The sequence below is a fragment of the Prinia subflava genome, chromosome Z (assembly GCF_021018805.1).
Source record: "Prinia subflava isolate CZ2003 ecotype Zambia chromosome Z, Cam_Psub_1.2, whole genome shotgun sequence".
Taxonomy (NCBI): domain Eukaryota; kingdom Metazoa; phylum Chordata; class Aves; order Passeriformes; family Cisticolidae; genus Prinia; species Prinia subflava.
The window spans coordinates 50,391,591-50,415,124 of NC_086283.1; the positions used below are offsets into that span (position 1 = coordinate 50,391,591).

Consider the following 23,534-nt stretch of genomic DNA (forward strand, 5'->3'; position numbering starts at 1 on the left):
CCACTGAAATGGAAAAAATGGTGTTTCTACACTTCCAACATAGCAGCAGGAATAAGAATGCATCACTGACACCATGCCAGAGTCCATGGGCTAGCTCTGCCTCCCTAACACCAGTGTCAGGGTGGAACACTACTTCCAAGTGGATGATGGAAGCAGCGGCTTGTGGATGAGCTGTGGCACAAGGGTGCAGGTCGAGGGCAAGAATGAGGAGTAGGCTCTCTGTCTTCTATAACCCAAGATTTATTCTCTCAAAGGGACAAGACAGAAGAGACCAACAGAACCCATTACACCAGTTTATATACAGGGGATGATCAGGGGATGGAAACTTGGATACAACCAATCAGGACGAGGGTTGGGAGGAGATCAACATGAACTGATGGGTTTCAGGGACCACTGGGGAGGATGAGGGGAGGAGGGTAGGTCAGGTGGACTAATGGCACAATGAGATTTAGGGGAATTCCCAGGTGGGTTTAGGCAAGGGCTGGCTCCTGAGGAGGATTGACAGAGAACAATCTGAAAAAAGGGGCAGGATAGGACTTGAAAGACAACTTGAGGGAGGGCACTAACTGAGGAATATGCCATTTATATAACTAGAATGGGGGAGGGGGGGTTACTGAAGCTCTGATTGATAACCATAAAACAAACCCATTAACATCAAAACACACTGCTACACATCACCTTTGAAATACACCACATCAACAGCATTTGCACCCTTTGCACCCCAAAAATATGGGTACCACGGCAAATCCTGAAGTTTCCGATTAGACACAGCCTCTGTAACGGCCTTTTGCTTCTGCAAACCTGCAAGTATTACTGTACAAAAGACACATTAAAAATAAATTTTGCACCACTGTTACCTGGAGAGACAGAAATAATTAGCAAATAAAATACAGTGTGTGAAGATAGCCAGCAGATGGTAGCAAATACGTAGTATATAGATGTCTGTCAGATTCTTTTCAGTTATACTGGATTTCTTGAGAGAACACTCATGCACATGCTTAAATGTGTGAGCTCAAGAAGCTGATCTATAAAAATACTAACAAAATTTTGAGCAGCCACTCAAAATTTTCTACATCAAAACCCACCATTGAGTCATATCCTTCGTGATTACTTTGCTACTGTTAGCAAAACACATCGTGCATGTTCCTTCTGACAAACAAGTGGGACAAAATTTAGATGATTGCAAAATTCTTGACAGTATTATTGACAGTAGTTTTCAGATAACTGGTTGTTGAATTGTCAAATTTTATCCTCAGTGTAAAGTCAAGAAGACTCCCATGCCTACTAAACTGCCTGACAGCTTCCGCATAAAGATTGTAGAAGTGAATAATTTGCAGTGAAAAAAACCTTTTCAGGATCTCCAAATATGACTCCATGCTAGTACCATCTGTTCACCAAAGCAGCAGTGACACCCTGGGCTCTGGACTGTTCTGGACAAATATAAAAATTTACCCTTTCTCATAGGAAAATAAATACTGGCCTCCTTATTAAAAACAGTAGTTCATTACATTTCTGCTGACTCTGATTCACACAGCTACAGGGACTGCATGATATATCTGTGATCACAATCTCCCTAGACATTAAAACAACATAACATTTTGGAAACAAGGCTTTCCAAAGCTGAGTGTATATATAAGGGAGAGTGCATCAAGCCTTTTGGGAGCTTCCTTTGCCCTTTGTTTCTGGGTGAAATGCCGGAGCTTACATCTGCAAGGGTTATCATCACCAGCTGGGAACAAACAAACACACAAGCAAACCAAAGCGAAAAAACCAAACCAACAAACAAAACCCAAACAAACAAGAAAACCCCAACTCAACCCAAAAGCCAGCACTCCAATCTATGCCAGCACCACCACAAAAATACTGCTATTTTGTTTGTAAAACTCTGATTCAACAATTAAGATATTGACAAGAAAGAGGATGATAGCTTTTGGAGACATCACGATGTCATTCCCATCTCTGCACAAAGGATGTTAATGCTATTTTGTTTTCCAGGTGTCTCAGGCGTCTAAAAGACTTTGTATCAGAACCATGAGATATAATTTGGGATCTTTTGCTTTTAAAACTTGTGAAAACAATAGTTTGAGCTTATATGTATATGGATAAATTACTGCAAATTTCTTTTCAGTCTTCATGATTTTTTGGACCTCTTTTTTATACCTCCTCCCTTGATACTCTAGAGGCAGCCAGCAGAGGTGCTGGGCAAGTATGCATCCACCATGACAAGATCCCATCAAAGCCTCTACATTAAATAATGCTCTGTCTGGTTTTGTTGTTTTCTAACAGCTGGAAAGATGTAGACTTCATTATAGATAATCCCTTGCTCCTGCTTCTGCCACCTTCCTTGTGATGACAGAAATTAACACATATCTGCACCTGTCCTCTTCACCAGTGGCTGCAGTTTTCCTTGAGAAGAGGTACTGTTTAGTATTACGTAACATCGTGTCTTTAGAAGATTAAATTATTTCATGGGGACTAATGACACAGACAGTATCAGTAGTGCAAAGTGGAATGCTAGCAGTACTAATCCCGTTATTGAATTTGTATAGGAACCAGACAGCAAAAGACTATTTGGAGAAGCAGTGATAAATTCATCACCCATGGCACAGTGATGTAATCCTGCTGATGTATCTTGGAAGAGGAATCTGTGCAACCTTTGAAACATGACTATGCCTATAGGATCTGTTACCTTTTGCCTATTTATGGCATGCCAAGGCTATTTCTTGAAGTAAATTCACGGTCCTCTGCACAGCCATGGACTGCCTTAGGTCCAGCAATAAACAAGCACCTTTCACAATCTAGCAGCTCTGCAGCACAGAAACGCACAGCTGGCCCAAAATAGACTAGAGCTGCATCAGATCTGAATGTCACCCACTGTGCCTGAATAGCTCTTTGTGGATACCACTTTTAGAAATGCAGTCAGACTTGGCTCTGAGACAACATCTGTAGGCCTTTATAGACTTGAAGGGTCTAAAAATAATGTGTTTGAAATAATATACTTCAACTAAGACTGTGATAACCCACTGGAGCATAGCCCAGTACAGACTGTTTCTTTTGCTGCTTGAGGAGCAGTAAGCAGGAACTAATTGACTTTATTGTTTCTATTCCTTAATTGTGTGAATTTGATTTTTAAGACCCTGGTATCAGCTGCATGTACAAGCAATTACAGACTTGAGAAACATTTCCTAAGCTGTTGTTACCAACTGAATTTTGCCTGTTCCAGTATACTCCGAGACAAAGGGAGAGCACAAACAGGGTCTCATTTCTTTTCCCCCACAAGGGCTGCTCAGCAGTACTTCAAGCCTGCAGTCTTACTGCTGAGCATGATCTGTGTGCTAGTCATGCTGCTAATATTACACTGCCATCACAGAAAGAAGGAAATTTTCACAATCTCCCCTTATAACAAAACCTTGTCAGGAAAAAAAAATCTCCCAAACTTTAAAGAAAATAGGGATTTCCTAGGCAGACGTGTAACACTATGTTCTATGTCTGCTTTCTGAGAGATTGCCATTTGATGTGGGAAGGAAAATCTGGAATGTCTTGAGGTGTCTTGATTCAAATTTAGTCATTTCCCCTGTAGATAAACCCCATGAAGCAATTTGAAGCATGGCCTAGCAATTGTACTTTCTCACATCTCAGTGTATCTGCTGTGGTTTATGCCACATCTCCAACTCTTGACTTTTGCTTCATGCATTTTTCAGCTAGCTGCACCCTCTGAGTCTATTCTCTGCAGTGCCTTGGGAAACTACAGTCAAGGTCTTGCACCTGCATTACATAGGATTTACAACTGTGAATTCTGACAGTCATTTAGCTGTAGTTCTGCTCATGCTACTTTGGCAGTGCACAGGGACTTCACAATCAAGAATGAAAGAGATGGAAAATTCGTATTTGCTCTCGAACTATGTATGATTTACAAGGCACAAATAAAGAGACTAAAGCCAATAGCTCTTGAATGATATTTCCAGCTGAGTTACTTCATCTGTGTGACCTCAGGAGAGCAGTATCTATATTTGAGCTTCCATGCATTTATTTGTTCCTTACAATGGCTGTAATGCTTATAAGCTGGTAAATGTCCAGTGTGTGTATGTGCACCAAACATATAACACAGCAGAAACATCAAGCTACATCACAGAAGAACCCCCAAATTTACAAGTTTAAACTAACAGGACAGGAATATTGGCTTGCACAGTGGGAAAATAACAAAAAACCCAACAACAAAACAATGTTACCTTATAAAAGCTTTTGAAACTTTCTCTTAGTCTACCCTTTTCATGATCACAGCTTGAGTCATTAAGTGTCTGTTTTCAAGAGCTTGGGGACAGCCAGTGAACCCCCCCTTCAGATTTCCAAATCCATGCATGAATGTATGGGAACACTGTCAGGCACTGCCAAAGCCAAGCCTTACCTTAGAACCAGACACACAAACTAACAAAGAGTGGAAATTAGTTATTTGTTAGGATAAATTGTGGGATACTGTAACTTGATAGACATAGTAGCAAATCTATACTAGGCAAATAATTACCGCATAAAAATCACAGAATCTTGTAAGTTGGAAAAGATATCTGAGATCATCACACCCAACCTTTGACTGATCAGCACCTTGTCAACTAGACCATGGGCCATGCACACTAAGTGCCATGTCCTGTAATTTCTTGTGCATCTCCAGGGATGGTGACTCCACCACCTCCCTGAGCAGTCCATTCCAATGTTTAACAATCCCATTTATGAAGAAATTCCTCCTGATGTCCAGTCTGAACCTCTCCTGGTGCAGCTTGAGGCTATTTCCTTAAGTCCTGTCACTTGCTGCTTGGGAGAAGAGGCCAATCCCCACTTGGCTACACCCTCCTTACAGGTGGTTATAAAAAGTCACAAAGTCACCCCTGAGACTTCTTTTTTCCAAGCTAAACAACCACAGCTCACTCACCTGCTCCTCATCAGACTAGTGCTCCCTTCACCAGCTTCATTGTGCTGCTCTGTGCAGGGTGAAACTCCAGATACATCACACCACTGCTGCACCTTACTCTTAAATTATAATAAATTATATATAAATTATAATTATAAAGAAAGACATCAGTGAGGATTATAAAGCCCTGGTGGGGGTGAACCACTTCTTTCCAATGTAAGAAATGCCCCTGGTTCTGTGTGTTTTATAAATAATTCACAGAAGAGCGTGGTCTTCTGTTCATTCCATGGTAATTTTTGCACAGTGAAGCTGTGCTTCAGATGAGAGAAAAAACAACCTACTGAAACCCAGCAATTTCTAGTAAGTCAAGCTGTTACAGTACTGATCACAGAGCAAATAAAACTGGTGCGTTTGTATTGTTGGGTCAAAGACAGTGGCAGCCATAAAAGGACAGAACACCCCCCTACACACTTTTTTATGGATTTTATTTGTTTCACGAGGATCCCCACTTGTAAGTCTGAAATGTCAGAGAGCTAAAGAAAACCTGAACAGAGCTATTTAGGGGAGGAGAGAGGAGAGAGGGGAGAGCTTTAAGATATAACTTTTAACCATCTTGCGGTGAAGCAGAATTCAGACTTACGTTAGACAGCAAGGTTTCCCCTGCAGTGAACAGGCAGAGTGCACAGTCAGCTCCAGCACACTGTGCAGAATAAAGCACTTCAGAATTAAACGTTGAACATTCACAACCATCACTGAAAGTTAAAAGTCTCACATATGTTAACAAAGGTAGCTACAGGTAAGGAGTAATAGTTCCAATTGTTCCTCAGTAAGTGTAGTAGATACTGAAAATTTGAGAAAGTAGACTATATTTGTCTCACAAAGCTTTTAGTTACTCAGTTTCAGCAAAGATGTAAGAATAATTTATATTAAATTCTTTACTGTAAGAAGTAGTACATGAATGAAGACATTTATACGAAACACAGGTTAGAGTGCATTCCTAATTCTCATCTGTTTTCCCTCCAGGAACTTCTCCAAAGGCTCTTGAACAACTTTATTTGGTTGAGCTTGTCTGTGCATTTTAAACATAATTAATAAAGACAGCTTAATCTGATCTCCTGGAACTTACACAATCTGTGTTTTATACTAGGAAGTCCTTCCTACAAATTACAGACTGTGGTCAAGTATGAGAGCGCTACCACTGAAACACAAGCACAGTTTTTCTTTTGTTTTATAAGCACTTGCTCTAAGATCTACAGAAGATTTGTGTTACATATTTCACTTCAGCAGTATGAACCCATCTAAAGAGATGTAAGACTCATGTTTTGAGTGTGGCTTTATGTACAGAAGGAATATGAGGTGTTCTGCTTTAAGATTCACTAGATCACTTTGCAAGGGAAGGACTTTACAGTGTTGCAGCAATATCAAGGAGAGACATGAATGCAGGAGATAAGTCACAGCCTTGCCTTAAAACACTTCCTTCTTTAAAATAAGTAATTTCTACAGCAAATGTATATAATTGTCTTGCAGCTAGAACTATTTTGTACTTTTTTTTCCTTTTTTTCTTTTTTTTCTTTTTTTTTTTTTTCAGGAAGCTTCTTCTTATGTCTGGGGAGCACACTTGTCTGGGAAATCAAGATATGTGTCCTTTCAAACTGTAATTCTAAAGCAGGAACAGCTATTACCAGAAAATGGCCAGAATACTCACTGAATAGTCATCTTTCCTAGGTCAGGAGGAATCCACTTCACACTTCATGATCCTAACAGAAAAGTTCACTGAAGCCTGGGGGCTTTCATTAACTTTGAGGGGTTTTGGATCTGATCATTAAAAAGGAAAAAAATCCCAAACCAAAAGAATCACTAAGCAACAGTTCACCACCTAGCTGCCAGCCTCTGTATGGGGATACAATTAACGCTGAGCAACGTAGAAACCAGCTGGGGTTTTCACTTTGCTTTATACCACACCACTTATCCACTTATGCATCTGAGAAGAATGCTTTATAGCTTTAGAGTAATTTTCTGAAGAAATTCCTACACAGCTCTCACCCAGTGGGATTTCTGAAGAACAGCTAGTGACAGCAGCTAAGGCAGCTCATCATTCTTTTCTCAGGTATCTCCATAAACACCATCCTGTACAGCAGGGCCATGACTGCTGAAATAACTTGCTGGACAGTCATATATGTCTCTAAGGAATGTTTTTGGGTTTTTTTCTTTTCTTTTTTTTTTTTTTTTTTTTTTTTTAATGAGAGGTAGAGATATAAAGAGCACAGTTGCCAGGAAGCTCCCAGCAATGGATCAACCTCCCAGTAGCCTGAAGTTGTTTCTGGGTACTTAGCAAGAAGAAAGTCTCTGCTGAGGCAACACCAACTGTACAAATTGGTTTGCCAGGAAAACCAAAGGTGTTCCTAACACTTGGAGACATTTTGTGGATCAGGCAGAGAGATCTCCTTTTTAATCAGGACTGAATTCTGTCATAAAACAGGAGAGCCTAATGAGTTAATGGAGAATTGAAGAGAAAGGAGGAATACAAGTGAGATATGTATTCCTGAAAAAAAGAAAAGGACTCTTCCCTGGGCATTGAATGCAAGGACTTTTTCATGACCAGTAAGAGTAGACTGAGAGGAAAAGTGATCAAAGAAAGACTAAGACATTGTCTGTTAAGAGGGTAGAAGAGAATGGATAAATACATGGACAGAGCTGAATATACAAAAACAAGAAGACAGAGAAATGAAAGGATGAGAGAAGAGGAAGGGCAGACTTGAGTTCCTTAATCTGGGCAGGGCATAACCTGGTTAGTTAAATGGGATGATTATTGTGGAACATGCCTACTCTTAGGACCAGAGCTGACCCAGGGATATCCCAGAGAGCAGTTAACTGAGCTAGTCTCTCTTGACTAGGAATTACATTGAACAGAAAAATACACACTATGTTTTATTTATACTATATTCCAGCAGAGACAAAGAAATATAAGCATGTTGGTTTTCTGAAGGCTTATGTTTCCCTCCAGCTGCTCTACATCAGAGGAACACTAAAACACTTGGGAGAGACCTATTGTTCTGCTGTGTTCCTACACCATAAGGTCATGCTTCCCACTCAATTTCCAGCTACTACTACAGCCTAAAGAATAGTTAAAAATAATGGTAACTTTTTAAATTGCCTTCAGCACTTCAACTTTATTTGCTTTCTCTGCTGAACTGCAGTATTTTTCATTTAAATTTGTGATGCAGAACAGGATATGAAGGATAAACATAAAAAAATGTTGAATACTCAAAATCAAAGGGACAACATAGCATGCCTTCTGAGTTGTTCCCTCTAGTATCTTGATAAGTCTGTAAATTGCTTCTCTCAAATTTTTTTTCTGAAGGTCTCTTTTATCTTTACCCTGCTGTCAAATTTTCCATTGCAATTATCTTAGACTGTGGAAGATTATCAGAAGGTATTTCTGATACTGGGAAAAAAGAAAAAAAAAGGAGTATTTTTACACATACATATAATACAACATTTTCCCTAGAATAAGTAGGAGTACATTGTAACAAGGCAGAACACTAACCTCTGTATGTTGTAATTTAAACTGGTGCTCAGGACCCAACACTTTCAGTAAGATAAATGAGATAAAACACTTGATAAATGGCTACATTGTTTGTTGTTATGATTTCTCAGAAGGAAGAAAACAAAGGAAAAAAAAAACAAAGCAGAAAAAAAGAATAAGTAGTCCTACTTCTGCTTTCACAGGGTGAATAGAGTGATTTTCGCTGATTATAAAGTCATGAGGTGTAACTGAGGTATAATTCATTCATAATCACTGTTTGGCACTCATCTTGCCAGTCTTGAAGCCAATGGCTAGCTATCAGCACTAGAGAACTGCACAGTCTTGTACGAGTGGGTTGCTGGCAAGTCCGAAAAGATAGGTTTGAACTGATGCTGCCTATGTTGCATCTGCTATTGGAAGCAAAAACCAGATCCTATTTCAGCTTGTTTCAGTCTGTCCCCATGTTAAACCCTTCCTTGGCATCTAGGTATTGATTTTGTTGCTGTTGGCCTCTGAGGAATGTCTAGGCAGAGACAGTATGAGAACCAACTGAAACCAGCTGCCTGAACAATTGTCAGGTCCTTGGGGGAAGTAAGGAAGTGCATGCTATGGCAGTCTTCAGGTGATGACTCACCTACCCAAACGTATTGCAACAGTGGAAAATATACAGCCTCCACCAAATCTATCCTTGAAGACTTGATGATCTGAGAAGCCAAGAGCTAAAACAATTGGTTTAGTTTTTCCCAAGCTTTGCAGGAAGGCCACTCAGAGCCATAGTGTTTTGCTTAGAAGTGCATGCACACATGCATACACACACAGAGAGTGTAACAGATGAAAAATTCATGTGTAACCCTGAAGTACTTTGTAGTAATAAAGGAGGGGAGGAGGGAGGAAATATGGAAAGTATTGCTTTGGCACAGGTTCTCCCTTTGTCATTCAAGTTGAACTAAAGATGCACTGGTATGGTAACCTGTCTGAACAAAATGGTCACAGTACATGCAAGCCATTAGCTATAGCAGATACATAAAAACAGCCTGTTTATACATTTCGGAGGAGGTGAACTGTGTCATGATTTCAAAAGGAGAAAATTGCATATGTTAATCCAGATCCCACCAAAATCCAAGACAGGTTTCCCACTGAATTCAACATCAGGAGCAACTAACAAGCTTGTAGGAATCAACCATCTCTATGCACATGGATCTGAAAGAGCTCCCAAATGCCTGTAGGACTTGTATATGTTTTTAATATTTGTCATGATTTTGTGGAAAGAATCTTGTTTTTTGTAAATAAATGTAGCAGATTGTTTGCCTACTTCTGCTTTGACAAATATCTTTTTTCATGTCCTGGATATTCATGCTTTTATTACTTAAAAAGTGTTTCAGAAACTAATGTCTGAATTCCTATATCCACAAGCTGGCTCTGGAATTCAGCCTTTCCTTCTTTTAATTTTTATTCTGTAGTTCCTGAATAATTCCATTTGTAGTACTCTGAAAGATCCATAAGTAATTATTATTACAGATTGCTCACATTCAGAATTGTGTCATGTAGAGAGAGATGAAGTCTTTAATGTTGACTGGAGTCTTTTCTCTTTCCTAAAGTGTTTTATTTTGCACAACAATTCTTTCCCCTCTCTCCCCCTGAAATACTTGTCTTGGACCAAAGAAACTGGCCATAACACATGAGGAAGTATAAATTTTTGCAATGGCTTGCAGACCAACTTCTTTGTGTCCTCCAGCAACAGGTACTTTTCCCTTTGATTTAGAGAGCTGTTTGACATCTTCAGGTATGGAACTGTGTGAGATTCTGATTCCTGTTCTTATTGACACAGCATTTTGCTTTTCAGCAAACAATTGCTAATGATTGCTATTATTGTGAACAATTGCTAATAATAGGCTCATTAGAAAGCAAGCTGTTTTTGTTACTTGCTGTAGCATTCCAATTGTTACATCTGACTGCTAACTGCATAGTATGGAAGAGAGATTTGCGCTTGATCCAGAAAGCATGGGTACCTTGCTCCTGATTTTTAGTATTTGTGAGGGATGACAACAATTCTTGAAAAGCATAATGGAAAATCTTCACATTGATGGTGCAGGACTGTAAAAATATATTACTTGGGTGACACTGAATTTTTCTGTTGCTTAAATTTTTTGAAGACTAGAAGTTCTGATGAAAGTTGCAGTTCGGTAGTAACTGATCATTATACAATGCAAACAAATCATCTTGGGGAAAAAAAACCTTAAAATCTAAACAGAGCATAAAAGAAAATCACAGACTGAGTATGAAAATAAAAGCATGACCACAAAGAAGAGACAAAGAACTATGTTCCAAATCAGTCCACAATAATGATGAGCACATTTCCTTTGAAGTAATACGTAATATGCATATCTTAAAATGTTTGTAATAGACTGCAGATGTCAACTGCTCTGTGAAAAAAAATCTCTAATTTTATCATTATGCCTTGATTAACAGAATTGTCCAAAGGTAGTTTAAAAATGTAGCTTGTCTGGAGCACTGTGTTGTGGTACATGTATAAAACAGATCACTAAAGAGAAGAAAGTGAACTTAAGGAAGCTGTAACAGTGTGTGTATCTTGTTGAGTTTATGTCCAGAACCCAATGTCAGCCAAATGCCAGCCTACCTCTTAGTAGCAAGTTGTGAAAATGAGGAGGAATGGTGAAAACCCCCAATTTTTCAAAAGCTAAAGCTGGTCAGAAAACTCCTCTGCTTTCTTTCCATCTTGGAAAAGGTTTGGCAATTTGGCACCTGTGATCATTTGCCAGGTGTCAGGAACAGATACAAAGCACAGAACAGAAAGCAAGAAAGACAAACAGCAGAGCTGAGCAATGCTTTTCACCTATCTAGGCAAAAGTACTCTGGTATTTGGGAAATCCAGTAGGAAACTTGGAACACGAACATGAGGAAAGAGGCGATTTGCCTTTTGAAACATGTAGACTGGAAACTTGCTGCCACCCAGTGTCAGTATCTGTTCCCATCTGTTCCTAGGCCTTGGAACTCAGCCTGTGTGGGCCTGCCACCCTGTCCCTAGACAGAGAGGGTCTGGGACCCCCGGGTTCTCATGTGAGGAGCTTGGAGTGCACAGCAGCCAGCCAAGGCACAGCCCACTGAAAGGGAGCATAAAAGCTGAGGGTGAAGACCCTCCTAAAAATGGGTGGTTAATCTTCCCTTGCTGTTCCTCTCTTTAAGAAAAATGCCAGACACTGCATACAAACTTTTCTGTTCAAATGCTGTTCAAGACCAAATGCATAAGAATTGCACTAAGTATGTACATTTTCCTCACCATGAAGCAGGACATCTCTTAGGTGTGAAACATGGCAGTAATGTGCACAACGGCCTAAGCTGCTCACTGTCTGGCAGGTCACAGACCAAAAGCTGAATTGGTCATGAGAAAAAGTAATTTCAAAGTATTCTTTTATTTTAAAATATAAGTACTCTTTTGATGTATATTTTGGGATGAAGACAGAGGTGCTCATTCTACCACATCAGACAACTATGGAATTCTTCAGTAAGAAGAAGCTGCAACATTTTAGCACCATAAAAAATTTGTGTCATGAACAGCCAGGCAGTCAGTGTTAAGCACAACAGTGGTATAGGTGGAAATTTTTTCCACTGGTGAAGGTGCTTATTTAAAGAAACAGAGGTAATAATAATTACAATTACAACCCCCCCACCCCCCCAAAAAAAACCTCAAAACAAAACCAAAACAAAAACCCCACAAAAACAAACAAATCCCACAAAAAAACCCCACAACAAACCAAAAACCAAGCCAAAACAAAAAACCACCTCAACAAAACCAATGGAAGAAAAATACAGCATAAAGGAATTAAGTTTAAAAAAAAAAAGTAAGTTACTTTTGCATGAAAAAGTCAGTCTCTGAATCTTTTTTATTTTGTAGCTCCTATTCATTTTGTTTCATCACCTGATGTCCAGCTGACTTGCATATTGAGCTATTCATTTTTTCCTAAACCAATTTTCCTTCCTGAGCCATTCAAATAGAATTACAAAACTTGGTTGAGCAGGAATACCAACCTGGTTGAGCAAGCAAGTTGTTTTTTACAAGGTCTGTAAGAAGTCCCAACAGGGAACCTTTCCAGGGCCCTGATTGTATGGATTTCTCTCTGTCTAGCATCATAAATATGCAATTGTACCAACAACCTCTTACATTTTTTTCCAGAATTCATTACTGCACCTTCTATTGTTCAGAATCTTCGCCTAACAGCAAAAAGTATATCTAAGAGAAAACTCCAAATGTGTCACAGACACAGTACACTGTAGAACAGGAGTGCTGAGACAGCACTGAAGTGGAATGGTGAAGAATGCCCTTTGACTCTCATCCTGGAAATGCCCAGCCAGTTTCAAAAACCTTTTACATCAGTAGTTACTATAATCAAGATCATTATCCTGCATTGAAACATACCATAATGGTTTTAGGTGTGTGAAAACCTTCAAAATATATTCCTCTTGTCTGCCAGAATTTTTACCGAGAATAGTGTCATGAATTTTATTGGAAGGCTATGCATTAACAGCACATTCCCCCAGTATGCATAAATATCTTATGTACACAGTTAACTAATTTCTACTGTCGCATGATTCTATGCCATTTCAATGCTGTTAATATCTGGAAATGTTTAAAATTTTGGGGAAATATTACGTCAGGTAACAATAGCATTGTGTTTAATTTGTAATCCCAGCATATAAACCTGTTCTTTCCCCCAGTGCTTTTTTATTACTTTGAAAAATCATTCAAGAGAGGAATATTTCATGGTTACCAACAGGCTATATTTATTATTATAATTGAGGACTCTACATACATTGTTGCACAAAATTATAATGGACCAATCAACAAAACTATACAGTTTGTATGCAACTGTAAATAGCACTTTAGCAGAAGTTTAACACATTGTGCATGAGTTGTCTTAGTAAAGTGACAAGATGATTACTTCATGGGAGTACAAAAGTGCAAACTTTCATTCAAGGCATACACAAACACACAAAAAGGATTGCTATACATGCCACAGGTCTAAAATAAACCTCAAACCAATCCTCTCCACCCCAAAACAAGTTAAATGAGTAAGTACCAGCACTCTTAGCAACCACCAGTGCTACCACATTCAAAGTCTTCTCTCTAGCAAGAAGCAGAGAAATGTAATCTGAAGAAATGCCCTTAGCTCGGAGTTTTAGATGTAATGCAACTATGTCACATGAACTCCATGTTTTTGTTTGGCAAGAGTGAAAGAGTTACATCACTATAGAAGCACTTCACCAGTGTACTATCACTAATTCCTGAATCACTATATAAAGTAACTGTGTGCAACAGTTGACTCTTGAAGGAAATAGTGTCTTTACATCAAAAGGTGATATACAACCAAAATTCAAGTATCTACTACAAGTAATTCTGACCTTCTGTTCCTGTGTACTACATAAAGCAGATGATTTTTTAAATTATTCTTCCCTTTGCGCTGGAAAAGGTGCAGAGGGAAGAACCAAAACGTAGGTGCAATCCTACATCTACAGTAGTTGGGGACGGGCATGCAGGTACAACTGTCCACATCAAGGTGACCTCTGGATTTTCAAACACAGCCTTAATGCTCTCAGATCACTCCCATCTCAACACCTGCAAGACTCCTGCTGTCCCCCTACTTTTTATTTGCACTGTTTTCAACAGCTATTCAAATCTGTTTCTCAAGCAGACGTGTTACCTTCTTTTCTGCACAAGTGAGCACCTGAGCTGCACAAGGTAATCTCTGCAAGACAATCAGGAGATAAAAGGGTGGAACAGTTCCTCTCCCATACCAGGTTTTGGAAGGTCTGGAGAGACATTGACTTCTTTCTCAGCACCAGTGAAAAACTGCTGAAGAATGTATAAGCTTGAAAGACACTTGTTTACGAAACCAAAATTCTGATCAAGTAAATCCTAAAGAAAAAATAGCCTCTTACAGTATTTTCATTACTGCCTAGATTAATTTAAAAGTAATTTGAAATACTAAGGGTTTTTTCTAATTAAAAATGCTTTTTCTTATGTTATCAAGTTAACCTCAAGACAAGGGTTAAACAGAAGGACCATAAACTTTGCTGAAAAAATTATGAAAATTCTGCCACTTAAGGAGTTACGAAAAAGAGTTTGAACTCTAGCAGAATTAGTAGCATGCATGATTACAAAAAAACAAACATAATGAGAAATCTGAGATTTGTCTCTTGATAAAAGTTTTCATAGATTTTGGTACAAACAAAGCACATTCTGTGAACATGGGGAATGAGAATGTGGAAGCAGTTTTACCACCTTTGCAAATTAATTGGGGCAAGATAAAAAACTGAAATGTGAAAAACAAGGCCTCTGTATCACTTTTTAGCCCTCCAGTGCCCAGATACTTCATGTTTTGAAAATGATCAAGTACAGCAGAGACTGTGCCCTCAACAAAGAAAGGTAAAGAATTAAAATTAGCCTAGCCCTCTTTGAAGCGTTTCAAACAACAGGTGCTACCATAGCCTACCACTATATTAATACAGGAACAACATTTTTATTTCCTTGAATTTAAGGGAAAATAAACCACCAGAAAATGCAGTTGTAAAAAGATGAAAGCACTGGAAAACTACAAAGCAAGCAAGAATTGTGTGCTTGTATATGTAAATTTTTATAAATACTCACATAGAAATGGTTGCGATTTTATGTTCATTGGTTTGTTTTCCCCAAATCAAAGCAGAACACAAAGCATTCTTTCAAATAGGTTTTGAATGGGGAAGTATGAGCAGGATTGACAGAGAAAATAACAGAGGAAAAGAATAGTGAGATTTTATTTCCTTGGCGAGTGGAAGTACAGAGATGTTACTGCAGCACTTATTGTTCTTACCTTTTAGATCCCAACTCATCACAAATTACAGCATAACTACATCAGTGGTGGAATTTAACAAACAGCTTATATTTTCAAATATTTAAGTTTATTTTTCTTAATAGTATCCCCACTTTACGCAGCCTACAAACCTGAAGAAAATGCATTTACTTCTGCAAGTCATAATAATAAGTGGTTTGGGCTGCTCAAAGAAATAGTCCTGAGATTTCAGATGTTAAAGCTTTCTCCACAGCCGCATGTTCCTTTGATGTTTGGATTATTGAAGACAAATTCGCTGGACAGTTTGTCTTCTACATAGTCCATTTCAGTTCCTAGAAGTGTCAGCTGTGCCTTCTTTTCAATAAACACTCTAACCCCTTGAAAAGAACAGAAAACCAGAAATTACATAAAACAAAACCGTAATTTACTTTGAAATTCTCTTTGACCAGTAATAAAAAAGAGGAAACTAAGTATAAAGACTACCAAGACTACATCTTGGTTTACTGGGCCTAATGTGGGGTACTTTCATCACTATTTTCATTCTACTTACAGAAGTCTGGCAGAAGTCTGGAACTGCCACTTACGTGTGCACATGAATGTCTTTTTTTTTACAGAGAACAAAATAAATGGCACTGAGAGAAATAAACTGTGGAAGAGGGCAATGAATCTCACCTTGACTACACAATTCTCACGCATTACAGACAGTAACCCGCTTCATACCCTTCCTAAAGTCTGTGAATCCAACAAGATGCACAAAACTTTGATAATATGGATTTCTTCTCTCAAAATGACCAGGTTTTATCCTCTCCACCACAGAAGCTTCTGCTGCTGTACCAGAAACTCACCATCTTGAACCACTTCTTCATCAGAGTCTCCTTTAGATTTTGTATATTCTAATGTGTAAGAAAGTCCATTGCATCCCCTTGTACGAACACCTACTTTCACACCTACCTAAAGAAAAAGACACAACAAAAAACATAACCACATGCACGACTTCCTTTTGAAAACCTATTCAGAACATCAAGTTAAAATGTACACAAAACAATGAAATGCTGATACATATCTTTCTCCAATGCCTAAATGCAAAAGTGAGTTACTTTAACAGAGAAGAGGTAACTATTTTTTCTTTTACAACTTTGACTGCTAAGGTAAAAAAAAATAATGATGCTTGCTGGAGTGAATCATGCCCTACAGCAGGTTTAATTTTTGAAGTAATGAACCACTGGCACTACTGTAGGAACCTGGTCTCAAAAAGACAGTCAAATTTCAAAGACAAGTATTTTGGTGACTTCATATTACTTTTGTAATCTGAGTTTACTCAGATGCTAATTCAGGTACTGTGACAAGATTATAGACTAACATAATTATGAAGCTGTGAGGCCAAAACAAGAGCAGTTACTAGATTATCACAGAACTCATGTAATGACACCAGCAGGAAACTTACTTTAAACCCAAGTTCTGAAAAACATAGTTTGATTTTTCATTACCTCTATTGCCAGTCTCACTTAAGAAGCAAACTCCTCCCTAAATCAAGTATATGTACATGTGTACTGTTTTAACTGGCCTTAAAAGCCAACTTAGTCAACGTTTGTAACATTTGCAGCATTCAACAAGTCTGACAAAAAGAGCATCCATGTAAGGAAAAATCTGAAAAGAAGTTTTAACAAAGTAGAAAACTATTTGTGTGTAAGAATCTTTAAGAAGTAATTATCTAACCTTCAATACACCAGTGCTTCATAACTGAGCAGGCAAATTTTATTATCTATGTCCATATGTTGTGATAAAAATGCACCTAAATGTAACACTTCTCCTCAAATGGGCTCTCAAGACAAACTGCATCTGATCCTGTCACACTAAATACCTTTCTCTATAGGAACTGCTACAAAAAGTAGGAAAATGCAAACACCATTTACAGCAAGGAAATGACTGACCATATAAATTGTAGGCCCAGGGCGTCCTTAGGATGGTTTGAAACATTAGAACAAATAAGTCTAGTTAATTGCAGACATGCAGGAAGCAAAATAAACACTGGCCTTGGTTAATAAAAGAAATAGTCTTCTTGAAACAATACTTACTGTAAAAAAAAGCTAATGTTTGTTTTTGCAGTGGTTATAAAAGAAGCCTCTGTGTGTCTTTCCCTCCAGAAGAAAAGATGACAAACTCAGTATTTGGTGAAACACTGGTTACTTAAAAAATATATATTGTCTGGCAAGTTTCCTGAGAATTAGATTTTCTCCTATGCATATGAATATAGCTTTACTATTGCATATTTCACAATGAGAATTCCTACAAGAACTTAAATAATAGCAGCTGAAGAGCTCTATCCCTATAAAAAATCACTACTATGCCATACTAAAGTGTTTCATGAAAATGTAGCGCAAAAATATCTGAAGCTTAAAGTTTTTCCAGCTTTATTAATCTCAACAGTAACTGTACAGTGAAATATCATTACAGTCAGTTGTTTCCTTAATTTCATTTTACAACAAAACAAAGCTGGGTATATAAATAAGCTTATGCATTCCCCACCAAAAAAAGATGTCAACATCTCTAACAAACACCTCAGTGTTCAGTTCAAAGTTTTAAGTTAGCCAGAAATGCTTTGCAACCATGAGCTGTGCTAATACCTTAGCACATCCAACAGACTGACCCGGTCTACACTTACATGGTCAGGTTTATCTTTCAGGAGCTCTTTTATCTTCTGGACAGCAGAAGGAGTCTGAAAGACAAAAGCAGACATATACATTTGATGTTTGTTTGTTTGTTTGTTTATCTGCACTGAGTGCTTGCATGTATTGAAACAGATGCCTGCCTGTAAGATACATGCTGCTGTAAAACAGATGTCTGCTCAGCCTAATTGACACAGAGCACACCACCTCTTCACTGCTCTCGTCACACGCACTGCCAGCAAACAGATACCTCAAAAACTCAATCCTTAATCCTTAACAGTGGGGCTTTTGGCTGTTAGAATATCTGAATGGCTTGGGATGGAAGAGAACCTGAAAGATAATCTAGTTCCAACACCCCTGTCAAGGGTAGGCACAGCAGGGGCTGTTGGTCAAGGCCTTATCCAAACTGGCCTTAAACACATCCAGAACTTCCCTGGGCAACCAGTTCCAGTGCCTCACCTCCCTCATAGTAACGAATTCCTTCCTAATATCTCATCTAAATCTCCCCCTTGTCCTATCACTACAGTTCCTGACCATGAGTCGCTCTCCAGCTTCCCTGTAGGTCCCCTGCAGATACTGGGGAAGGGTGCCATGAAGTCTCCAGACAGCCTTCTCTTCTCCAAGCTGGACAGCCCCAACCTTCTCAATCTATCTTCATACAGGAGGTGGCTGCAGTCCTCCTACCAAATTTGTGGTTTCCTGTGGACTTACTCCATGTCCTTCTTATGTTGGAGGCCTCTGAGCTGGATGCAGTGTTCCAGGGGGAACACCAGAGCAGAGGGGCAGAATCCCCTCCCTCCCCTGCTGCCCACGCTGCTCTGGATGCAGCCAGGACACGTTTGGCTTTCTGGGCTGGGAGTGCCCATGGCTGGGTCATGTCCAGCCTCTCATCAACCATCAGACCCAAGTCCTTCTTGAATCTATTCTCCACCTGTTGGTGTGACTGGGATTGCCCTGACCCAGGTGCAGGACCTTGTATTTCACTTTGCTGAACTTCATGAAGTTTATACCAGTCCACCTCTCAAGCCTGTCAAGATCCATGTTGTTTCTTTGCGATTTTCCCCCCAAAATCACTACCATAATTCAGTCAAGTACTTCTGTTCTTGTAAAAAATTTGTCACATACCCATTACCCAAAATCAGTTAGATATAGAGGGCTTATTGTCTACTTCTCTCTCCCCATTAATCTTAAGGGAACCTGTGACTTAACAGCAGATAAAATTCACCATTAATGCAAATCTAGTTGATGCAGAAATGCAAGAACACAACGCAAATGTCAAAAATTCCATTACATCCCCACAAGTTTCTAAGACACCGAGAACAGCACCAGTAATGTTAAGTTCTTACTATGAGCCGAATTAAACACACAAGGCAAATGGCAAGTAGACTGGCAGTAGAAAATCCTTTCTAACTACCGCTACCACTCTCGTTGTTAGAGACCCACTACTGAGCAGGGATTACTTGCTCTGACACACGACTGAACTGTGTGCACTCGATCTGCCCCCGTTTCTGCGGGGAACTGACTGTCCCTTTCTCTGCAGGGATCTCTCTCAGAATCAGAGGTTGGAAAAGACCTCTGAGATCATCGACCTATGACCAAACACCATGTTTTCAAGTCTGGCCTCTCCAGCACGGCCGCTAGTACAGAATACACACACTCTTACTATTAACAACAGGATGTAAAGCCTGCTTGGAAAGAACCTACGCGTCAGCCTCGGCAGTTAATGCATCAACCTTTTCCCAAACATTTTCATCAAGTACTCTTTTTGGGGGTGTCCATGCGAGCAGGCCCAGCGCTCGCAGGCCCGCAGCGGTGTGCCCAGGAGCCCTGCGGTTCAGCAGACGCAGCGGCGGAGCGCGGCTGCCGAGGAGCAGGAGCTACCGCCTCCCAACTCGGCAGGGGGAGGAAGAGCCCCTGCAGCCCGCCCGCCGCAGCCGCCCCGCTGCGGTTACCGACGGCAGCCGACCCCGGGCCGAGCGGGCACAGCCCGGCGGGCCGGCCCGTCCCCGTCCCTGCGCCCGCCCCGCCGTCGCCAGGGGCCGCCTCCCTGCCCGGGCCGGAGGGCCCATGGCGCAGCTCCCGCAGCCGCGAGGTGCCGCGGCCCCCGGGTCCCGCCCGCTGCCCGCCCGCGGCACTGACCAGCGTGAGGGCGGCGCGGGTCGCCTGGATCCTGCGCTTGCTGACGGCGCGCACGGTGGCGCGCACCACGGACGAGGCCATGGCCCGGCGCCCTCGGCCAGGGCAGCGCCGCCCGCACGCCGTGACGCCACCGCGCAGGGGCCGCGGGCGGGGCGGGCGGCGGCTCCACCCCCGGGACCGGGCGGGCTCCGCGGGCAGCGGGGCTGCGCGCAGAGATAAGCAGCAAGGACGGGCGGGACGCTCTGCCCTTCAGCTGCCCCAGGGGAAGCCGCGGCGGAACAGCCGCCCAGGTGTCATGTGGGCATGGGCGGCGTTTCTACGCTTTAATGATTGATTAGTCTGTCAGCGCCCTTGCAGGTTCAAGTTAACAGGTTACAGAATAACAGTCGTTATTAATGAACGTTAGGGGGTTGGAACGCAGCTTAAAGATCGTCTTTTGCCGTGGGCAGGGACACCTCCCATTAGACTAGGCTGGTCAAGGCCTTATCCAGAACTTCCCTGGGCAACCCATTCCAGTGCCTCATCTCCGACACAGTAACGAATTTCTTCCTAGTACCTCATCTAAATCTCCCCCTTGTCATACCACTACAGTTCCTGATAAAGGCTCCAGCTTCTCTTTGGGCCCTGCAGATACTGGAAGGATGCCATGTGGTCTCCAGACAACCTTCTCTTCTCCAAGCTGAACAGCCCCAGCCTTCGCAACCTATCTTCACAAGGGAGGTGGCTGCAGTCCTTTTATCAGCTTAGTGCAGAGGAGGGCACACACTTGAACACTTGCAAATCCTTCTTAAGTTGGGGGCCCCAGAGCTAGATGCAGTGATCCAAGTGGTGTTTCACAACAGGCAAGGAGAGGGGCAGAATCCCTTCCCTGGTCCTGCTGCTTTGGATGCAGCCTAGAATTTTTGACATGTTAAGGTTCAAGGATTGCTGGTGATAGTAGCTGACTGCAAAAACATATTCAAAGCAATGCACTAAAAAGCCCTAATCCCTAACAAAAGTGAGCTCGAGGCAATCATTTACCACACAGAACACTGTTCTTACCCCACAGTTGTCGCCATAGGGGCAAAGAGAGGTTGAGCCTGTTAACTGATTCCAGAAGTTACAATGGAGTCTTTCCTAACTTCTCACCTTTCTGAATTCAATTTTGTACTATTTTCTTATGTTTAGATGGAGTTTAAGTGGCTATAGTCACATAGCTTACCCAGTGGGGGTGGGTATCTCAGAATACATGTGTCAGCCTAAGAAGAGTGATTTCACCACAGCTGCTGATTCAACAACAGGTGCTACCATAGCCTACCACTATATTAATACATGAACGACATTTTTATTTCCTTGAATTTAAGGGAAAATAAACCACCAGAAAATGCAGTTGTAAAAAGATGAAAGCACTGGAAAACTACAAAGCAAGCAAGAATTGTGTGCCTGTATATGTAAATATTTATAAATACTCACATAGAAATGGTTGCGATTTTATGTTCATTGGTTTGTTTTCCCCAAATCCTTTATCTCCCTTGGTTTTCAGCTGCTGTGCAGCTTATCAGCCAGAAAAGACCACAAAGTTCAGTCGTCTCCAATAGCCTGGCTACAATGTACTGCATTATAGCTACAATGTACTGCATCATTATTAGCATGGCTAGTGACTGGGAAGTCAGGTATACTAGCCACATTCTGCCCAGAGAGTAGCAATCCTATTTTCCTCTATAATTTCCATACCGTTGTCTTTTTACTCCCAAGCATTTTCCCACACCAGGGAACAATGGAGGCCCATGAGTCCATACTCTGCCACCCACAAAATACAGACACAGGATTTGAATATTTACTGACCATCATACTGGCAAGCATTTTAAAACAACAATGCATATGCCTATTTGATAGGAAGCTCTGGCTCAGCAGGCAAAACCCACCTGTAGAGTGATGCAGTTTTGACAAATCCCCGAGTGAAGTTCACAGAACCTGGAACCAGTGACTGCTATGATCCATCACAGACAATGCACTGTGTCTGCCCTCCTTACTGAGCAGGATCCTGCCCTTTCCTCCAGGTTCATGCTGGTCTGGGGCCAAGTGAGAGGATGGCCATGCAGTGGTCAGGGCCCAGCTGCTCTTCTTGGTCCCTGCCCGGTGCAGAGGCAGTGTGGGAGGAGACCTTGAAAGCTGCTGGATGAACTGAGCTAACATTCCTCAACTCCTGGTGGCTGCAGCAACTCGACTTGCAAAAAACCCCAATAGCCTTGGTACAGGGACACTCATGCCATTACTTTAAGTTGAATGATGGCTATGCCAGAAGGTAAGTACCCATTTTTCATTTCCACATTCCTTAAATATGCTACACGATACTTCAAATCCCTGTTTATGAAGTCCAAGCATAAGAAACACATTTAGGTCTCATCACTTCACTTCCCTGATTCTGGGCTTAGTAGTTCTGAAGGGCTTGGCAGTAAGAAAGATGTGTTATGTGTTTTTTACATACATAATTACGCCAGTGCTCTTTACTGAGGCACAGTACTACTACCTCAAATATAAAGACAGCAGGTGTATAAAGGAAGTTGCGTTTTCTTTAGCTACAAAAAGTGTGTCTTTTCACATGTAATTCATGCATCTTTAGCATGCGTCTCAACTAAACTACTTCTGCTTAGGGGTGGGGGGTTTAATGCACTACTGGACTGAAGGCTGAAGTCGGTACACTTACAGGGGGTAGCTCGTGTATGAATGCAGCGAACACCCTCCATCATTCACACTCCAGCATGTAGGCACAAAGAGCTTTTCTTTCCTCAGGATACTGCCAATCATCACTTCTTAGTCCTCTGTCTGCTGAATCAATCTCTGCATGGAAGGCTGAGCATGGGCTAGAAAAATAACCTTCTCTCAGAGAATATAAATGCAAAAATCAGTTTTAAAATCTAACAACTTCAAGTGAGTAACAAGGAATATTGATAAGTTATCAGTATGGAAGAAAAAGCCAACAACTTTCCATGCTAGAAAACTCCCATTCCAAGCAGCTATTTCAAACCCCAGAAACTTTACTAATGAATGTAATTTTTCAAGTGGTTTCTGTAGGTCTTACAAAAATGTGATGATGTTTATGTGATGTGTAATAAATAAATACATTTAAGTAAAACTTTAACAGCTAAATGGCATTGACTTACCTAAGACAGTTAACCGTGTTGCAAACTTGAAAAAAACCTCATCTTTCTCAATTTCTCAGTACTGATAACCTACTACTCACAGCATAAAACATATTCCAACTTTGGGAACTCAGACATCTAAAGCATATGAAATTTCTGTGAAATGCAATGACAGCACTTTTTTCTAATAAAAAAGGCAGCATAAATAAATAAATAACGGTGTGTCCCTCCATATCATTCAAGAAGGACAGAATATGCATCTGGTTCAGATGAGGTTTATACACTTCACTCCCACCAGAGAAATTGGAAGTAACTCTGAACAGAAAGCTAAAT

At 40.7% G+C, this 23,534-nt stretch overlaps 1 protein-coding gene across 1 annotated transcript; it reads right to left on the reverse strand.

The window, feature by feature from the left end:
* Positions 1 to 13,204: 13,204 nt before the first annotated feature.
* On the reverse strand, positions 13,205 to 20,237 carry ISCA1 (iron-sulfur cluster assembly 1). Its single transcript, XM_063422855.1, has 4 exons — positions 20,080 to 20,237; positions 17,937 to 17,990; positions 16,120 to 16,225; positions 13,205 to 15,651 (listed from the first exon to the last, which is right to left on the reverse strand). The coding sequence occupies exons 1-4, from the start codon at positions 20,158 to 20,160 to the stop codon at positions 15,503 to 15,505; spliced, it is 390 nt and encodes a 129-aa protein (XP_063278925.1). The 5' UTR covers positions 20,161 to 20,237; the 3' UTR covers positions 13,205 to 15,502.
* Positions 20,238 to 23,534: the final 3,297 nt, after the last annotated feature.

Bases quoted from the DNA above. Each gene is read 5' to 3' on its own strand.
- ISCA1 (XM_063422855.1), bottom strand. From the start codon at position 20,160: ATGGCCTCGTCCGTGGTGCGCGCCACCGTGCGCGCCGTCAGCAAGCGC. The intron at 17,991-20,079 runs GTCAGTGCCGCG...TTTGTCTTTCAG, and splicing joins CCCGCGCCGCCCTCACGCTG to ACTCCTTCTGCTGTCCAGAA. The intron at 15,652-16,119 runs GTGAGTTTCTGG...GTTCTTTTCAAG, and splicing joins TGAAGAAGTGGTTCAAGATG to GGGTTAGAGTGTTTATTGAA.